Source organism: Mauremys mutica, chromosome 5 (assembly GCF_020497125.1).
Source record: "Mauremys mutica isolate MM-2020 ecotype Southern chromosome 5, ASM2049712v1, whole genome shotgun sequence".
NCBI classification, from domain to species: domain Eukaryota; kingdom Metazoa; phylum Chordata; order Testudines; family Geoemydidae; genus Mauremys; species Mauremys mutica.
In genome coordinates, this window is record NC_059076.1 from 37711727 (window position 1) to 37730831 (window position 19105).

The 19105-nt window shown below is 41.9% G+C and overlaps 1 protein-coding gene across 3 annotated transcripts in view; it reads left to right on the forward strand.

The window, feature by feature from the left end:
• Positions 1-19105, forward strand: part of MANBA (mannosidase beta) — a 56729-nt gene that overhangs the window by 21729 nt on the left and 15895 nt on the right. For all 3 annotated transcript variants that reach the window (XM_045018713.1, XM_045018714.1, XR_006579751.1), the window contains 6 exons: positions 962-1072; positions 8679-8830; positions 9722-9839; positions 11278-11364; positions 12192-12359; positions 18504-18722. In XM_045018713.1, the coding sequence (XP_044874648.1) occupies positions 962-1072; positions 8679-8830; positions 9722-9839; positions 11278-11364; positions 12192-12359; positions 18504-18722 (855 nt within the window). The remainder of the gene's footprint in view (positions 1-961; positions 1073-8678; positions 8831-9721; positions 9840-11277; positions 11365-12191; positions 12360-18503; positions 18723-19105) is intronic.

Below are 19105 nucleotides of genomic sequence, written 5' to 3' on the forward strand. Positions count from 1 at the left end.
GTGGGAAAGTTACTTTTTTTTGTTTCAAGAAATTAAATCAATCAAAACTAATAATATGGAGGAAAAAGTCAAAGGCCTGAAGCCTGAGAAGGGGATGGATCCTTTTCTTTTATTTAAAAGCTCAATTTAACTGAACCGGTGAGTGCAACCAACATTTGACCCAGATTATGCTTGAAGAGGTGGCTATAGGTAAATATTTAGTTTCACACACAATGGGTGAGGGGGAAGGTTTTCAAAGGTACAAACGGCAATTAGGTGCCTATCTCCCCTTTCCATTCAATGGGTATTCTCATTATTTATTGTTATATTGTTGTTTTATTTGTTAATAATGTTTATTACAATAGTACCAGAGGGCCAGCCAAGACTGGGGCCCATTGTGCTAGGTGCTGTACAAACAGAGTAGGAGACAGTCCCTGCACTGAAGAGCTTACAGTTGAAATAGACCAGACAGATACAGGGTGAGGGATGGGGTAGAACACACAAGCAGGTGTGATGTGAGACTGAGGGAGGAAGAAGGTGAGGGTTGAAGCAAACAGCCGATCAGCACAGAGCAGAGAAAGTCCAGTCCAAACTACAAAATTCTTTGAATCTCCAGAAGTCGCTGCTCTGACTGCTTCTGCTCTGACCAGCTGGAGTCTCCGATTGGCTCCTCTGCACTTTCCCCCCAAGGCCATGTGTTGGTGGGGGGGTCGGAAGGAAGGAAGGGGAGAAACTTCTGGGATTGTAGTGCCCCTGTAATGGGGTGAGTCTCCCCTGTACAGTTCTGGTGCTGTGGGGAGGGGTGGCCCTGGCTGGATCCCATTTTATCCCCTTCCACGTTGGGGCTCAACTGCCATTTATGTGTTTGAAAATCTCCTACTGGATGCACAGTTGTTATTGTGAGACACATGCCTAACTTCACACAAGTTGTTCTGACCTTAGCTTCTAATTGGTTTTTGTTTTTGTTTCCTCCCTCCTTAAGAGTGCTACAGTGCAGACTTGGTGGCCTAGTGGCCATGGAAACCAAACTGGATATGACATGACAACAACTTTCAACATGGGGGCAGGATACAAGTTTCAGAAATTTTCAAAGGTACATAAATCCTCTCAGTTAATATGGTACGTAGGAAGTTAATGTCAGGAAGCGTCACTGAATAACCCAGTAGCTCTCATGCAGTATTAGAAAATGTTCTGCTGGGTTGTAATTTTTACACAAGACCATTATTTAGAAACAGGATTTTCTGGAACCCTAGATATAAGGTAACTAACACGCTGGCAGCTTTCACTTGTGCCAAAATCTGCACTTCCAGTCTTACTAGGGGACAACTTGCAAACTAATTTGAAATTGAAAAAAGAAAAGGTGTTTTGTTTGTTTTTAAAATTCTCAAACTGAGGGGGGGAAAAACCAACCAACCAGACAAAAAGCTCTTTGTTTAAGCATCGTGGTATTTTGCTTGTCATCTTCAGATGTGATAAATGATATTATGTAATGAACATGAAATTTACCATTGATGGTTTGGTAACACACATTGAAAAAAAACTTGTGTATAATTATATTTTTTTGTTTTTAAAAAGAGACGTTTATTTGGAATTTCAGTGTATAAAACTTTTGGGATGTGCTGTGAGGCACAAATCTGAAGTAACTTCAATTACTAGAGCATGCCAGACGTATTAAAAACACACAATAGTATGCGTCCCAGCTGTCAGAGGAAAGCAGTATCACAAATCTGAACGCCTAAGTAGCAATTAAGTACTTTATTTTACCCAATGTAATAGATTCTGTAAAGTATCTGTTTATAGAAGAAAGTTTTTTCATTACTTACTAGGATGTTCAGAAGATTTGGGACATTTAAAGAACCACTCACAAATCTTCAACCTATTCAAAAATTCAGATAAAATTAGACTGGGTCCTACATGCTATGAGCATAAGGAAACTATTAAATAAATTTGCTAGATGATATGTATGTGTTTTGCACCACTGAAAATTAGTCCAGGAGCTATGCTCCTGCAAATGTGTTCATTGTAGTACTTACAACTGTGAGAAGCCCTGTTGAAGTTACTTCTCATTGTAGTTACCTTCCATCATGATCAGTCCTGCCAAGTGTTACAGGATTGGGCCCAAAGTGTGTTCAAAGTGATGGAGATAATTTATGATCAATATTTTCAGTATAGTTCAAAATATAGGTTTGTTTTTTTTATGTGCAACAAGATAAATTCAGCATGGAGTTTTGGAAAGTGATTTTAGGTTTAGAAAACCGTGTTGTAGGAAATAACATCTATATAATCTTGTGAGCAAGCCACATAGTATTGGGGAAGCAAAGTGATTCCTATTGGGCAGGTGCTCCAGGAGCCCCCACGTTGATGCGTGGCAGAATGGTCACTGAGAATGACAGCAGTACACAGGACGTTGTTGCTCCTTTTTAAGAAGTAAAATGCACCTCAGAATACCTGCTGAGGTATGGCCTATAGGCTATGGCCCCTAGCCAGCAGGCTACCCCCACATAGGACCATATTGTACTGGCTCACATGGTAGCTGGTCTTCCTCCCTGGCACTCTGTAAAATCCTGCCCTGCAGCTGCACAAGGAGGAAAGGCTCCATATAATCTCTTCCCATTCTAGCACATCCCAGGAGGATTTGCTCTTATGCCAGCAGGCTGGAATTTCTGCTGGGAAGGAGTAGAATAGTAGTAACATTCATCCGGAGACTCAGGAACTGGGAGTGGTTCTGGAGATTCCAACAGGGACGACAGATATATTTCTAAAACTCGTTGTGAAGTTTCTAGTTTCATTCACACTGCCCTTGTAAGTGAAATTAAGCTATATAAAGAGAAAGTATTTAAAAATGACTTTTCTGTACCTATTGCACATCCACCTAACTTGGGCAGGGAGAGAGACATGCACGCATTCTGAGTAGCATTATACCACCTTTGCAGCTGCCCAGTGTTAGGGCTGGTGCAAATCCCAGAGTAAGTTAGTGCAGGCTCCAAGGCTGTTCGGTGGCTTCCTACAGCCTCCTTCGATACACCTCTCCTGCCTCTGTCCTGCCCCTACACTGAGGGCAGCATAGGATAAGAACATAGGAAAGGCCGTACCGGGTCAGACCAAAGGTCCATCTAGCCCAGTATCTGTCTACCGACAGTGGCCAATGCCAGGTGCCCCAGAGGGAGTGAACCTAACAGGCAATGATCAAGTGATCTCTCTCCTGCCATCCAACTCCATCCTCTGACGAACAGAAGCTAGGGACACCATTCTTACCCATTCTGGCTAATAGCCATTTATGGACTTAGCCACCATGAATTTATCCAGTCCCCTTTTAAACATTGTTATAGTCCTAGCCTTCACAACCTCCTCAGGTAAGGAGTTCCACAAGTTGACTGTGCGCTGCGTGAAGAAGAACTTCCTTTTATTTGTTTTAAACCTGCTGCCTATTAATTTCATTTGGTGACCCCTAGTTCTTGTATTATGGGAATAAGTAAATAACTTTTCCTTATCCACTTTCTGAACATCACTCATGATTTTATATACCTCTATCATGTCCCCCCCTTAGTCTTCTCTTTTCCAAGCTGAAGAGTCCTAGCCTCTTTAATCTTTCCTCGTATGGGACCCTCTCTTAACCCCTAATCATTTTAGTTGCCCTTTTCTGAACCTTTTCTAGTGCTAGAATATCTTTTTTGAGGTGAGGAGACCACATCTGTACACAGTATTCGAGATGTGGGCGTACCATGGATTTATATAAGGGCAATAATATATTCTCAGTCTTATTCTCTATCCCCTTTTTAATGATTCCTAACATCCTGTTTGCTTTTTTGACCGCCTCTGCACACTGCGTGGACATCTTTAGAGAACTATCCACGATGATGCCAAGATCTTTTTCCTGACTCGTTGTAGCTAAATTAGCCCCCATCATGTTGTATGTATAGTTGGGGTTATTTTTTCCAATGTGCATTACTTTACATTTATCCACATTAAATTTCATTTGCCATTTTGTTGCCCTTGTTGATCATCACACCAATCCTACTCTGAGGAGAGAACCCCTCTGAGGCAGAGGAATTCTTGGATGATGGGATCTGTCTGCTTTCCAGCCTCTTTAAGCTGTGAATATGGCATAAACAACTCAGAACATGGCCAAGAACCAGGCTCAGAGTCTTATTTTTCCTTTTCTATAACTTAAATTGTTCGGGTTGGAATTTGTTTCTCAGAAGATTGCAGAATAGAATCCTAGCAAAAGCCAGCATAAAGAGTAAGTGTTTTCTGGAATGTGGGAGTGCCTTTGTCCAGCTCTGTTGATTATCCATAGCCTCTTTCTCCCCTTCCGTGGCTCCATCAAACAACTTCTTGCCACTTTAATTCTCTCTTTAGTCTTATTGAAACCTCTTTTCCTCCCTCCTGTTTGTTTGTTTTCTGAGATCTTTTTCTTTCCCTCCTTGCACTCATTTCTGCCTCATTATCGGAGCTTTCTATCTCCATCCTGCTGCTGCTGTTTTTAATACTTTGGGTTTTCTTTAACCACCTGTATTTTTTAACCACCTGTATTTCCTCCCCCACTAGATTTTTAGCATCACTCCAACAGATCTTTCCTGTCTGACTCTGTCTAATCCATCTTGGCATTTACACCACAAGCATCATCACAGTATTTTAGTATCCTGAGTTCATTTATTTAGGTATCCTAGCTCTCTCTCCTGATTTTCAGCTCTGGGCCTCTTCCTCTCCCGTTGTATCTTTCCCATTGCTAAACGCCCACATCCAAATCTATTCCACACACACACAAAAAAAAATCAACATGTCCTGACTTTTTTGGTTCCTCCAGTTGATCGGATTTGCTTGACAAAGACTTGGAATTCTTTAGCTTGTCCCATAATCTGGTTATTGATTGATTTTGATGGTGATGCAAGCTGCAGAGTTGTGTGAGAGAAACTTCTGTTTATCATTTTATATTCAAGAAGCATAGATGTGGGAAACAACAAATGCCAGGAATGGGTAGAATGCGTCAGTCCTAAGGCTAAGTTCCTCACAAAAGGAGAGCCAGAGAGAGAGAGAGAGACTGTGATAGTTCTCAAGGGGCCAGACTGTGAGTCATCTTGTTACCCTCTTGCCTCCATTGAGAAGCGGACTTGCTTGTGCTTAACTGGGTGTCAGCTCCTTGACACCACCTGTCTTAGCCACCCAAACAATCTCCTCTGGGCAATGCCAGCCCTTCCTTTACCTCGAAAGTTAACAACAGGTGTTTTCCAGTCCTTGAGCTCCTTTGAAGTGTTCTCCTGTAGAGTCCAGCCCCTTTTCCATTGAGCACTCACAGAAATACCAGGTCTGCTGTCCCCAAGGGAACAGTATACACACTAGCTTGTATGATTCAGTTTAGGATCAGCACCTTGTTTAATACCACAGCACTGAGATATATGTATAGTGGCGACAATCATACATTTATTATTAAAGATTCAAGATTTGAGAGAGAGTGAGTAAGGATAATGGAAACAAAAGGGTGACCTATGAAACAAAATTACAACAGACTAAACTTTAACCAGCTAATCTCCATTCTAAATAAGTTTATATCACCCCAAAATGTCTTCTGCAGTGTTTCAACCAAGGCTGATTAAGATCCCATTTTTATGAACGTAAATGACACTGCCTGTTTACTTCCTAGGTGCAGGATAAAGGGGTGTCTCCTTGCCTTCTACTTCTATCCAAGTTAATTGTCTGTCCTCATGGACAGTAACGCTCCCCTGCCTGCTCTTGTTGCTTGTTTTTTCCTGTGTCTCTGCTTCATCCCTGTTGATTTCACATCCCTCTGTTGATTTGGTATGTAGATGTGCAGCCACTGTGTTGACTTACAATGCTTAATTTAAATACCAACAGAGAGACAGGTGAAAAAACATCTCTTGTCTGACAGAAAACCTGTTTGTCAACTCTGCCTTGATACAGACGTTACAACACATTTTCAGTATACATACCTAACTCTTTACATAGTATCTGTTCATACATTTCACAATGATATTAATGACTCGTGTGATCCTGGCTTAAGATCTTACATGACATTCATAGGTGAACCAAAATATACATATCAGGTTATTCTTTAACCTTCTTGGCCAGTTGGCATTGCGGGGTTCCTGGATCACAGAGACAGATGACCTTCCCCCAAGAACATGCAGATATGGGGCTAACATGTGGTGTCACCCGTGGTGAACTTGGCCTTCTGTACAGAGGAGGATTAAAGCAGAAACTGTGGCTCTGGACTCTGGGCTTTTAGGGAACCCATGGACTCCTAAAGTTTGGATTCAAGGATCCATAAGGTGGGAGCCTGCCACCAGAGTGTGTTAGGAGCAGTGGCAGTAGGGAGCCAAGAGTGCCATGAACACGTTGGTTTGGTGTGAAGTGACCTTTGTATGATTGGGGACTCTTTGATCATACTGGATCTGAGCACCATTTAGCCTTAGTCCGCGGCTGCTTCTGTACAGTATTATAATTACTACTGTCTATTATTTGTATTGCTGTAGCACACAGGAGCCCGTCATGGACCAGGAGTATGCTAGGTGCTGTACAAACACAGAACAAAAACTGTTCCTGCCCCAAGAGCTTACTATTTGTATGCATATGAAACAGTCGTTCAGGTTTCTGCCCCATACTGTAATATTTGGGTCAGGCTGCTGCTTCTGTTTTTCCTTGTGTACCTTTTTGATCGTTAATTTGACATAGGAGGGATCAATCTGTGACAGATGATCTGTGATCACAAGTTTGGTTTGTCATACACATTGCCTGCATGAGGATAAAACTAATTGTTGCACAACTTGACTCGAGCACCAAATAGGAACCAAGTAGCGCAAAGTGTGTGTTGTTTCTTTTCTTGCCATATGAAATACTGTTGTTCCCCCTCCTTAGTATTTGTATGATTGATAAGATTAAAATATTTCACAAAATAAACTATGGGCATTGTCAGTGGCCTTTTGAATTCCAGCCTATGTTTGATTTGTGGAATTAAAATGTTTACCTCAGTTGGTAAATGTATCAATTTTATTTATTTGTGTTAAGTTGACCCCTACTGCTACATTCCTAGTATACATACTCACCCCTGACATATGTCCAATTCAATTCTAGAGCCTGATATCTTGAAAATGTTACAGCAAATAGTAATTTAATCTTGAGGGAGGTGCAGTTTAGTAATTTAAGGTTAGGCCTGAGAGCTAGGAAATCCCCAAGTTCTAACATAGACTCACTGTTTTGGTTTTGTTGGCTGCAGTTCCTCAGTTACTTTTCCCTCACTTCATTTGAATTAATTTCACAATTCTCTGTCTTCTATACTGAGCAATAGGAGGAAACACATGTACTGATATTTGTGTTACATGCACAAAGAGCAAACTGGATATATTCTTTTTAATCTAGATGACTTGTATCAGAGTAAGGAAAACAACAAAGAAATAACTAGAATAAAGTAGAGAGTCTCATTCAGTAACATTCTGCAGCTGAACAGGAACCTAAAATGGCACCTGTCTCCCAACTTCTCCTACTGTGGTTAGGGAGACACCTCTGACCTCTTCATTCAGTCACATGGCTAAGAATATAAGAACGGCCATTCTGGGTCAGTCTAGCCCAGGATCATGTCTTCCGACAGTGGCCAATGCCAGGTGCCCCAGAGGGAATGAACAGAACAGGTAATCATCAAGTGATCCATCCCCTGTCGCTCATTCTCAGCTTCTGGCAACATAACTATATAACTGCTCACTTCCATATTGCCCCGGAAGTCTTTACGGTACAGTTGTCAGTGCAAACAAAATATTCTTCAGCACAGTGCATTTACTTAGCCCAAATAAAGAGTCCCCAAAACAGTCCAGCACTCTCCAGTCCTGTTCTTCCACATGAAGGAAAAGGATTGAGAAAGCTTGCATGGTTTGTAATGCTCTGTCCACAAGCACAGATCTAGCAGATGTCAGGATGAAAGGGCAGCTGTAACGGATGTCCAGGCCTCTGCTTGATGAGTAACTACATGACTGCAGTCAGGAACAGCCTTGCTTGTAGCATTATCTAATCTAGCTGTTGTATGTCTGAGCTGGTCACCATGGTATCTTAGTGCTGAACTGCACCTATTCAAATATAACTAAGCTGTCCAAAGGCGCTCTCCTCTCCTTTGGATAGTTGCCATGGGAAAGATGTCATTACTAGAGGAACTGGCTTTAGTAAAAAGATGGGTCTCATATTTTGATCTGAGTAGTCAGGCTTGGGCTTAGTATCATCTTGTCTGGCAAAGAATTCCACAGCTGGGGTCCTGCAATCTCCTTCCATAAGAAGAAAAGGTGTGGGTAAAATACAATTAATGTTTAATCTAATGCAGCTTCTGGATTTCTCTCACTGGTCTCAAACAGGCCATATGCAAGTCTGCTGCAGCATGAGCAGTCTGCACACATATGCACATGCTCTCTTTCTATTAATAAGCCAGAAACTTCTGGCAATTTTCTGTTTCAAGCTCCTCTTAAAATGAAAGTAAGTTGATATTGTGCATAGATGGTTTAGCAAAATGTGCACAATGGTTTCATTTGAAAGACCTATACTCTTATACTTTACCTATTTTAGAAATAGCTCAATAGTGTACTAACAAATGAAAGATGTAACTAACAACTCCTGAAGGTGAAGGTTAGGTTTTTAGATTGCTTTCTTTATATTTTTCATGTCTCTGATTGCTCTAAAAATGCACACATTTCAATTCTCCACAGGCTTATTTTCGAACAGTGGAACTGGTTGAGGAGCCTATACCTGGTTCACCAGGCCTGAGTTTCTACTTCAGGATCAACGGACTCCCCATCTTCATTAAGGGATCCAACTGGATTCCAGCAGATTCTTTCCAGGACAGAGTTTCCTCTGATATGTAAGTCATAATCAATATTCTTTAGATATTGAATACAAAGGGACAGATTCTGCCCCTCTTTATTCATGAGGACTAGCACTCACTCTATGAGGAGTCCCACTGACATCAACAGTGGAACTATCTTCAGTGTAAAGTGCTATTCAGTGTGAGCAAGGGGAGTAAAAATCAGGTCAATAAAGGGGAAGAGAGCCTGATTCTGCCACCCTCAGGTCGTTAGCAGTGGGACTACTTCTAGGGTAAGGTGTCTACTCAGAATGACCTGAGGTTGGCAGAATTGGGCCCAATATGATTTAAAAATGTCATTCAGGCGGCCGTAATGCATCCGTTGTTTTTTGACCTTTTTGCAACATGCTTTGTAGAATGTATGAGAGATATGTTTCAGAAATGGTTGGAAATGATTAAAATTCAAGGTAATAACAGGGTAAAATCCAAAGGGAAAAGACTATAACAAATCAAAGGAGCTACTTGGATAAATATAGTGTTTAAATTTTTTTTAAATAAAACATTTTTTGAAGGGTGTTTGACTCTTTCTGGGATAGAACCTTAAGATCCAATCCTGCAAACACTTGTTACTGAGTGTAGTACTTACTACCACAAGTAGTCTGTTTGGTAAGTGTTACCAGGATTGAGCCCTTTTATTTGCAAGAATTTAGCTTTGGGAGTGCAGTGAACATTTATACAGATTTCTAGGGTGTCAGAATGGTGTTTCTGTCAAAGTTACTAGTCTTGGCCTGTCTGCTAATGATATACATAAATTGGACATATATATTTTTTTTTTAAAGAAAAAGGATACAAGCCTGTGTAGGTTTCTCCTGGCTATCTAGTTTGGGTGTGTGTGTAATTTCATGCAACTGTTAGCTCTCCTGATTTAATTCTCTTTGTATTGAACAGGTTAAAGCGCATCTTGCAGTCCACAGTTGATGCTAACATGAATGCGCTTCGTGTATGGGGAGGAGGAGTATATGAGCAAGATGAATTCTATGATATCTGCGATGAACTAGGAATAATGGTAAAAAAATAAACAAATCAACTCAGCTCCTGTATTCCAAATTGACAAGAAAATAACAAATAGAAAATACTGGTGTATGAACGAGGCAGCTGAGTTAATACTGGTACAGGAATCTGGGCTACATTTTCCAAAGGAACTAGTGATTTCTGGATACCCAACTTGAAACAATATAGGGGCCTCATTTTCATAGGACAGGTGCTCTGAAAATCAGGGTCCTTTTAAGGTCTGGCAGGTTGGGTACCCAAAAGTTAAAAACTTAGCCTAACATTTGAATTTCCTTTTGCATGTGCATGTGTGCACAGGTGCACTCTAATGTCTCAACCTTAACATTAAATGTATCCTGCATGTTGTTCTTTAGTTTCTCATGTTTGTTTGTTTGTTTAAAGAAAATAGTGGAGAGGAAAAAAATGAGGGGACGGTCAGAGGCCATGGGCAGTAAGTGTCTGCTTATAGGTACAGCACCTTTCTAAAAGTTATCCTGCCTTAGGCCATGGGCAGAATGTAACTGCTGTTGTTATGCACCGAAAAGGTGTATAACAACAGCACAACACCTAACCAAAACAAAGCGCTGTACTGTTCGCGCAATTCTTTCTCCAGAAGAGAAGATGAGAGATAGAAAGAACCTCACGTGACAGACGTTAGTCATGTTGATTAATGCACTGCTGGAAGACACTCAGATACTACAGTGATGAGTGCCGTAAAAGAACCTATATCAAATAGAATTCTCTGTGGATTGGGCACAAAGAATGACTTGTAACATCCATGAAACAGTGGGCTACTCAAAAAACATGATTTAAAATATAACTAAAAGCGTTCACCTTTTCTCCCCTCAAATGTGGTTTACCTTTGCTTTTTTTTCTTCCACATGGAGATTGTTGGACCTTTTACTCATGCCTGGAGTATTACAGTAGCTGTACTTTAAATCATAAAAAAATTAAATAAACACATCAGTGTAACGACTTTCTTCTGCTAATAAGCAATGGGGTTTTGTTGCTCTACTCATGGGTGTATGCAAAACACACCGTAAAAGCCATAAGAACTCTGTTCACTAATGGACAGGGTCTTCCACCTTTACTCACATTGAGTAGTATATGACTTCCATGTATTCTTATTGAAAGCAATGGAGCTACTTGCAAACCATGAGTAAGGTGGAAGAATCTGGCTCATCATGATGAAGAAATGGCTTAAAACACTAAAATTGAGGAAATTAACTCTGGAGGTGTATGTGCACGTGAAAGTTGAGCTCATCTGGGACGTAGCTGTTTTGGTGACACCTCCGGTATTCATGTACAATGAGTAAGTTAAAAATTTCCACCTTGTCTGCTGTTTAAAACAAATAATTCCATCTGAACCAAAGTGCATGTTAGCTGAAAATCATTGTTTAAGTGTAGAAAATATTTGCTGACAGGTTTTGTATTTCCTTTTTCTTGCTCTATAGATTTGGCAGGATTTTATGTTTGCATGTGCCCTTTACCCAACTGACCAGAACTATTTAGAATCAGTAAGAGCAGAAGTTACTCATCAGGTATGTGGTTCAATAGCGTCAAGGACCCGTATTTCCATATGCTTGTATTGACTAACTGTGTAGTTCTGTTTAGTTTCTGTTACTCATTGTCTGACATGAGTTTCTTTAAAGACTGCAGTCTATTGTGCACTCAAGTAATAAACACACACACAAGCAAGAAAATGGAGTGAGGCCTGTAGAGAAGCAAGGCAGAACATGGTGGGCAGAGGAATGTCGAGGTCATCCTTGGGGTAACAGGTGGTCCCCCTGTCCTGTCTTCCTACTCCACATCTCACCTCTACTTGTACGTGTTTTAGGAGAAGAGAAGATTATATATTTTGCTGGCCTGGGCCATGTATCATTTCATTATTAATTTTTTAAATATATTTTTCTGGCCAGGCAGGGAAGTTGGTTTTTTGTGGGTTGAAAAAAGTGTTATCTTATATGCCTTGTGGAAAAGAAAAGATGAAAACACAAGATACTTTGTTTTTGTAGTCTACCAAAAATGTGAATTTCCAGTAGTTTCAAAGATGTGCAAATTTAGGACTTTGTTTTACAAACTCATGAGTAACTTTATTCATGTGAGTATTCCCATTGAAGTCTGTATGATTACTCATGGAGTAAAGTTACTGACATATCTATTTGCAGCATTGGTTCCTTATTCCCATGGCTGCAATAGTACTGTATCCTTTGGAATCTTCATATTTCTTGTCATTGAGATCACTTCAGCAGGTGGAGAAACCAGCCAGTATTGTTTAAACTCTCTGCAACTTGCATAAACATTACAAGATATCCTGTTAAAGGGAAGTAATTGAATTTTAATTTTGAAACTGTGATTTCTATTTCAGGTGAAGAGATTAAAATCTCACCCATGCATCATTTTATGGAGTGGAAACAATGAAAATGAGGCAGCAATTGCAGGCAACTGGTTCTCTATACCACAAGATAAGATGAAAGTTTATATCCTAGATTATGTGAAACTTTATGTGAAGAACATCCAAGAAATTGTTGTTGCTGTAAGTGAAATTTTCAGGGCCATAGCCCCCGCCCCCAAATTGTCTTGCAAAAGGTTTTAAACTCTGCAATTTGGGCAAAATTTCCTTGAGTTGTTTAGGTGAACAGATTTACAGAAGCTGTATGGACATGCTAATAGCAATACATAAAAGCCAGGGTGAAGGATGCTATGATTGTGTTTTACAGATTCTCATTGCAGTTTTTGCAGCTTTTCTCCTTGTTCTGGAAGTTTTAGAGCTTTGCTTGATGTCATACATTGGTACCTGCTCATAATGAAGTTATTTACAGAGAAATTCCGCTTAGAACGGAGTGGATTGAAAATCCCAAATTGCTGGACTTTCACTTCTTGTGGGTTATGTATAGACACAGAATGCAAAAATGAGACTTGTCATTTGCCACCAGTGCCCGCTGATGCAGCTCCACTGACTATGGTAGGAACATAAAGCAGGTTTATAGGACATGCTGGTAAAAAGGCCTGTAGCCCATGTACAGTCTTTCTGGCACCAACAGAGTTACATGTGATGCAAGATTTGCTTAAAATTCTCAGTATGGATGCAACAGTAATGGAACTCACTCCACTTTAATCAGGTTCCACTGCAGTAATTCCAGATTAAATGCTGCATTCCAAAGAGATGATTAAATCCTACTTTACCTTTGTTTTGGCTGATCAGAGGATGAGGGAGAAGACTGATGAAAAAGAACCTGTTAGAGGGATAAGGATGAGTAAGAATTCCTCTCTCCCAGTCTTGCTGCAGCAACTCTCAGTAGGAGATGAAGTCAAGCTGGTTTACCTATTCCCTTCTTGGAATGAAGGCCTGGCCTTCCAGAGAAGTCCCCTCAACATCTGGCAGTGCCCCTTACAATTGCAGGGGTCGGAGGGAACCTACCACCACTTGTGGTGAAGAGCTCTCTCTCTTCTTGCAATGAAACTCCACTGTTTTTTTACTTTAGAGAGAGAGTAGACTGAAAAGGCTGAAAGTTGCCTCTGTGACACCAATAAAGAATAAGTTGCTCTACATGGCATTTCATTCCTGAATAGCTATGCAGAGAGTAATGCCTGAACCACAGATGAATGCTTTGATTTCTCTAGTTAGTTAAAATATACAGTATGCAGTACAGAGATATGCAAAGTGAAACTGACATTCTTCCAGTTAAATCATTTTTCTTGTACCAAGAAATATGAATTTTCTACCCTGCAGTAGCAACCCCCTTATCCCTGTGGGTTCATGGTTCACAGGCTACTTTAGAGTACGCTGATGTTGGACTAAACTGGTTTTACTGGCTATGCTGAAATTACAGTGGATGCATACCACCATGAATTTACATGCATCAACCCAAGATTTTCAAAGTGTAATCTAAAAACAATATAGATGTTGTCATTAGTGATTGCATGCTACTGACTTTAAGGGGCTTGTATGGCCATTCTAGTCCTGGAAATTTAAGGGTACAGGAAAACCCTAAGGGGGAAACAGGTAAAAGGGGAAGCTTTGAGAGAAACTGCTCAATAAGGGTCAAGCTACTGATAAACCAAAATGGCTGATGTGTTATACTCAACAAATTTCTGCATTAAAGCTTAAATCTAACAAGTTTGTATTGACTACATTGCTAATATATTAACACATCTATGTTTTACAATTACTGTCAAGGTTAATCTAAATTGTAAAATGGACTCAAGAATAGCATAGTCCTGATTAGTGTCTTGGCCAAAAATAATTCTCTGCTCAAAATTTATTTATATATTATTTGTTAATAACAACAACATAGAGTACTGAGACGCTTTACAAAATATGTGATAGATGTGGTCTCTGCCCTGGAGAACTTATTTAACTAACTCTAATAAATGTGATTTGTCTTGTAATTAAAATCTCTATCTATTATAAATGCTATTATTATTTTAGTATCAACACATTTAACAGGAATACAAAGGTATGTATTTTAGTTATCGTTTTGGGCATAATTCTCCAGTAAATACACCATTGTGTACCTGTATTTGTAAGTTCTTCTTTGAGTGCTTGTTCACATCAATTCCAATCAGCAGCCAGAAGATTTTTCTCATAGCAGCATCTGTTGGGTCGGCCTGGGTGCCCCCTGCAGTCATGCCCTCATGGCACTCAATATAGAGCCCTGCCGACCCGCCACCCCCTCAGTTCCTTCTTACCGTCAGTGACAGTTAGCTGGAATGTCCTATAGCTCTTGCTTTATCAAACGCCTCTATCTGTGTCATTTGTTTATAGTTCTTCTGTAGTTAATAGTTGTTTAGAGTTAGTTTAGAGTTTGTTGGGGATTCCCCTCTCCCGACTCCCCAGAGCTGTGGTATGCCGTGATCCCTGGGGTTCAAAAAGTGTGGGGTCTGTGCCAAGTGCATGCCAAAAAGTGACCCAGGAGTTCTGCCCCAGAACTTTGAAAGAGAGGGAACAGTGGCTCAAAGTTCTGCTTATGGAGGCAGCTATTCGCCCCCATTCAGACCTGGGGTGTGGGATCCTGCACCCAGCATCTCCTTCTGGCAGCATCTCCGTCATCGCAGGAACTGGTGCCAAGGAAAGACTCTTCGCGAGATGCTCGGCACCGTCATGGTTCCTCCTGCGTCCATTCAGCAGGTAGGCACCAGTCTCAATTGCCGGTGTGTCAGAGGTAAAAGAAGCCGGAGGCGGCTCAGGACTTACTGTGCCTCATGGCTCTGTTCTCACCTCCAAGGAGGGATGAACCCACGGCACTGACAGCACTGTCTTGCCCCACAGTATAGTCAAGAGGGAAGCTGGCCATGCTGGCTTGCCTTCTCCACAGTGCCTCCCGGTGCCAGTAACTCTGGAATGAGAGCCCAGTCGGTCCCCTAGCTCCTGACACTCTCCGCCTCGCAGCACAGCTCCTCCGTGGTCTTCATTTTCGGAGACCGACTCCCTCCTATTGCTCCAACAGAAGTAGGAGCAGGAGATCCAGGTCATGGCAGGAGAGACGAGTCTACCCGGCACCGTGGCCTCCGCAGTGGCAAAGCCTGATGCAGTGGCCTTTTTGGGCGCCCTGGGCCTTCCATCAAAGCCAGAGACGAAGCCAGGAATCGCGTTCAGCAGCAACATCAGTAGCTTTGGCTACTTTCGTACCACCTTCTTCCCTTCATGGATCTGAAGCTCTGGTGCTCTCTGATGCACCACCACTTATGTCGACGCTGTCGGCTGCGGCACCTTTGCCGGCACTAACAGTGCCACTGACAGCCCCAGCATGGGTGTCTTCTGTCCTGGCACATAAGGGCACAGCACCGTCTGGGTTGGCACCATCCCAGGATCCCCAGAACTCATGAAACCCCTTGGATGCTGATGGGAGGGAACAGCCGCCCTTTACAGGGGCCTCAAAGGTCTCAGCAGGCTATACCCACGTGTCCGACAGCCTGTCCTGGCTTGAGACCTCAATCTGGTCCTTTCCAGACTGATGGGGCTGCCCTTTGAACCACTGGCAATATGCTCCCTGCTCATACAAGATGGTGTTTCTGGTAGCGATAACCTCAGCCAGGAGGGTGTCTGAGCTCAAGGCCCTAACATCAGTGCCTCCTTACACTGTGTTTATATCAAGGCTTCAGCTCAGGCCACATCCAGCTTTCCTCCCGAAAGGTTGTCTCCCAATTTCACATGAACCAGGACATCTTCCTCCCAGTGTTCTGTCCTAAGCCGCACTCAAGCAGTAGGGTGCAGAGGCTTCACTCATCGAATGTCCGCAGAGTGCTAACCTTCTACATCGAGAGAATGAAACTGTTCCGAAAGTCCATTCAACTGTTTGGGCCATGGCAGACAGGATGAAAGGCCTTCCAGTCTCCTTTCATCGTGGATCACATCCTGCATCCGTGAGTGCTACAACGAAGGGATACCTGCCCCTCCACTCACAGTGCACTCCACCAGGGCGCAGGCTTCTTCAGACGCATTCCTGGCGCCGGTTCCCACTCAGGAAATATGCAGAGTGGTGGTGTGGTCCTCCATACACACTTCCACTGCGCATTATGCAATTACCCCGCAGGCCAAAGATGATGCGGCCTTTGGTAGAGCTGTGCTCCAGTCAGTGGACAGTCCCGACCCCGCCTCCCGAATTTAGGCTTGAGAATCACCTGGGTGGAATTGACATGAACAAGCACTCGAAGAAGAAAAAATAGGTCCTTACCTTCTCGTAACTGTTGTTCTTCGAGATGTGTGGTTCATGTCCATTCCAATACCCACCCTCCTGCCCCTCTGTCGGAATAGCTGGCAAGAAGGATCTGAGGGGATGGTGGGTTGGCAGGGCTCCATATTGAGTGCCATGGAGGCGCGACTCCATGGGGCACCCAGGCTGACACTGTGGATGCTGCTATGGGAAAAACCTTCTGGCTGCTGTGCCCACACCTAGTTGGAATGGACAGGAACAACACATCTCGAAGAACAACAGTTACGAGAAGGTAAGTAACTGTTTTTTTTCTAGGTTTCTATCATTTCTATGGTCACGTACACAAATTGGGTTACTGTGCATGCAGATGGCTTAGTGAAATGCTTCTGGTAGGCATTTTATGTCACTTGTGATTTGAATACACAGTGTCTCCAATCCAGTAAAGCACTGAAGCATCTGCTTCACTTTAAGCATATAGATAGATAGATTTTTAAGGCCAGAAGAAACCGTCAAGCAATTTCTCCATCAAGCCAATTAGATTCTAGCTTAGCCAGATGTATCACTTGGAAAAACATCCAGCCTTCATATCAAGGCTTCAATAATGGAGAATGTAGCATATCCTTAGATAAACAGTTCTAGTGATTAACTGTTCACACAGTTAAAAACAAGTGAATGGAATTACTTGTGCTTAAACTGAAGCCTGTGGCTAACTGCTTTGCTGTATTGAAGCTAATAATGGTAACTGTGAATGTAGAACCAGGGGCTTCCCTTACTGAAAATCTGTCCCTAAATGTTTTATAATTGCAGAGAAACCCTTCAGTATTTGGCACGGATAAGATGTAGTGTGCAGTAGTGGTTAAATATATGTAATTTGAAACAACTCTAAATCTTGCCCTTCATAAAGTTGCATCTGGCCTAAAATGCACAGCCAGGCCAAACAAAACCAGACTGTAATGACAGCATACCTTGAATGTATTAAGACTAAGACTTGTTGATTGTCTGTAACAAGGGGGGGGGGAGGGAAAAATCTTAGCATTGCCGTTGCAAAAAATGCCATTGCAAAAGTAATCATTTTACTTAAAGGAACTGTCTCACCACACAAATGTTAATGATGATTTTGTTTATTTTCCACTAGAAGTGCTTTAAATAGCTGTTACTAATAATGTAGAAGCATTTAAAGTTAGCAAATCCCTTGTTCTGAGGCAAGAGAATCCCTTTCGCCAAGATTTTCAAAACTGCACTTTCGTTTCAAATTCCTCTCCACTCAGAATGAAGCCTACGTTGTACTAGCAGATGAGACTAACAAGCTTCCATGAGCAAGAAGGAGCTGGGTCCTCCTGCTTTGTAACTTATTAATTCACACCTAGAGTTGGGTACGCTGAGGATAGTCTCCAGTTTCTGTCCTGGGCTTACTAAAGTAGTAGTTATGAATTAAGGGCCAGATTGTGCAGCTTTTCACACTGCTCACAGTAAGTGGCAGTGCATAGCCTGAGTGCCCCAGGGGGACAATGGGAGGCATTGTGCCTCAAAGGAATACTGTTCCTCTAGTGGTATCCCTATTGCACTATGAGGAGAGGAGGTAATTTATGACACCACTTGAACGGGGTGCAGTATATTCCTCCCTCATAAATGTGTCCAGCCAGTTTTGCTGATTTTGGTAGGAGGGGGCAGTGGAGCCCTGGCATAGTTTTCTCCCTGCCCACTTCTTCAGTGGGAGCATCTGGCTGGTACTTGTGGTATCTGAGGGCCTGATTCGTGTAGCGCTTACATGGCCATGAAGGGGAGGAGGAATCATAGAAATAGAAAGCAGTAGTATATCCTGTTAGGCCTCTGATTCCAGGAATTAAAAATGATTAAATGTGAGAGAGGAGATGAATGTCAGGGCACAAAAGCAAAATATTTCCTAGGCAGTGACTCAGCAATTTGGCAAAGGCATTTTGGTTTCACTTCCCAAAGTAAGGTCTGGATACTGAAATATTAGAACCAATCACTTTATTCTGGTGTGTTTTGTTTTGTTTACCCAGGAGGATAAGAGTCGTCCTTATATTACATCCAGTCCCACAAATGGCAAGGAGTCTGTTAAAGAAAGATGGCTCTCCCAAAATCCTTATGACACCCATTATGGTGACACTCACTTTTATGACTATCTCAGTGACTGCTGGAACTGGACAGTGTATCCTAAAACTCGGTTTGCCTCAGAGTATGGATTTCAGTCCTGGCCCTCCTTCAGTACATTGGAAAAGGCAAGGCAAAGCTTCCATTTTCATAGCTTTCCCCCTCCCTGTTCCCTTTTGGTCTTGACAGTGAATCACTGGCCAAGAAACTCTGGGTGCGTGACTATATTTGAAATGACACACATTCCTTATTAAACGGAAATGTAAGGTGTAATATGAGGGGTAGAGACAGAGTGGGATCTACATCTTTCCCTTTTTAATACATTAAACTTGGTTCCTCTCACTGTAGGAAAGATAAATACCTACAGTCCTAATTTATTACCATAGGCCATTCTTGCTGTGTCAGAGTCCACAGCATTTCTATAATGTATTATAATCTATCAATGTTTTTAAAATTTCTTTTCCAGTTTTAAACAATTGGTGACACATTCTTGAAGTTTCTAAATACAGGC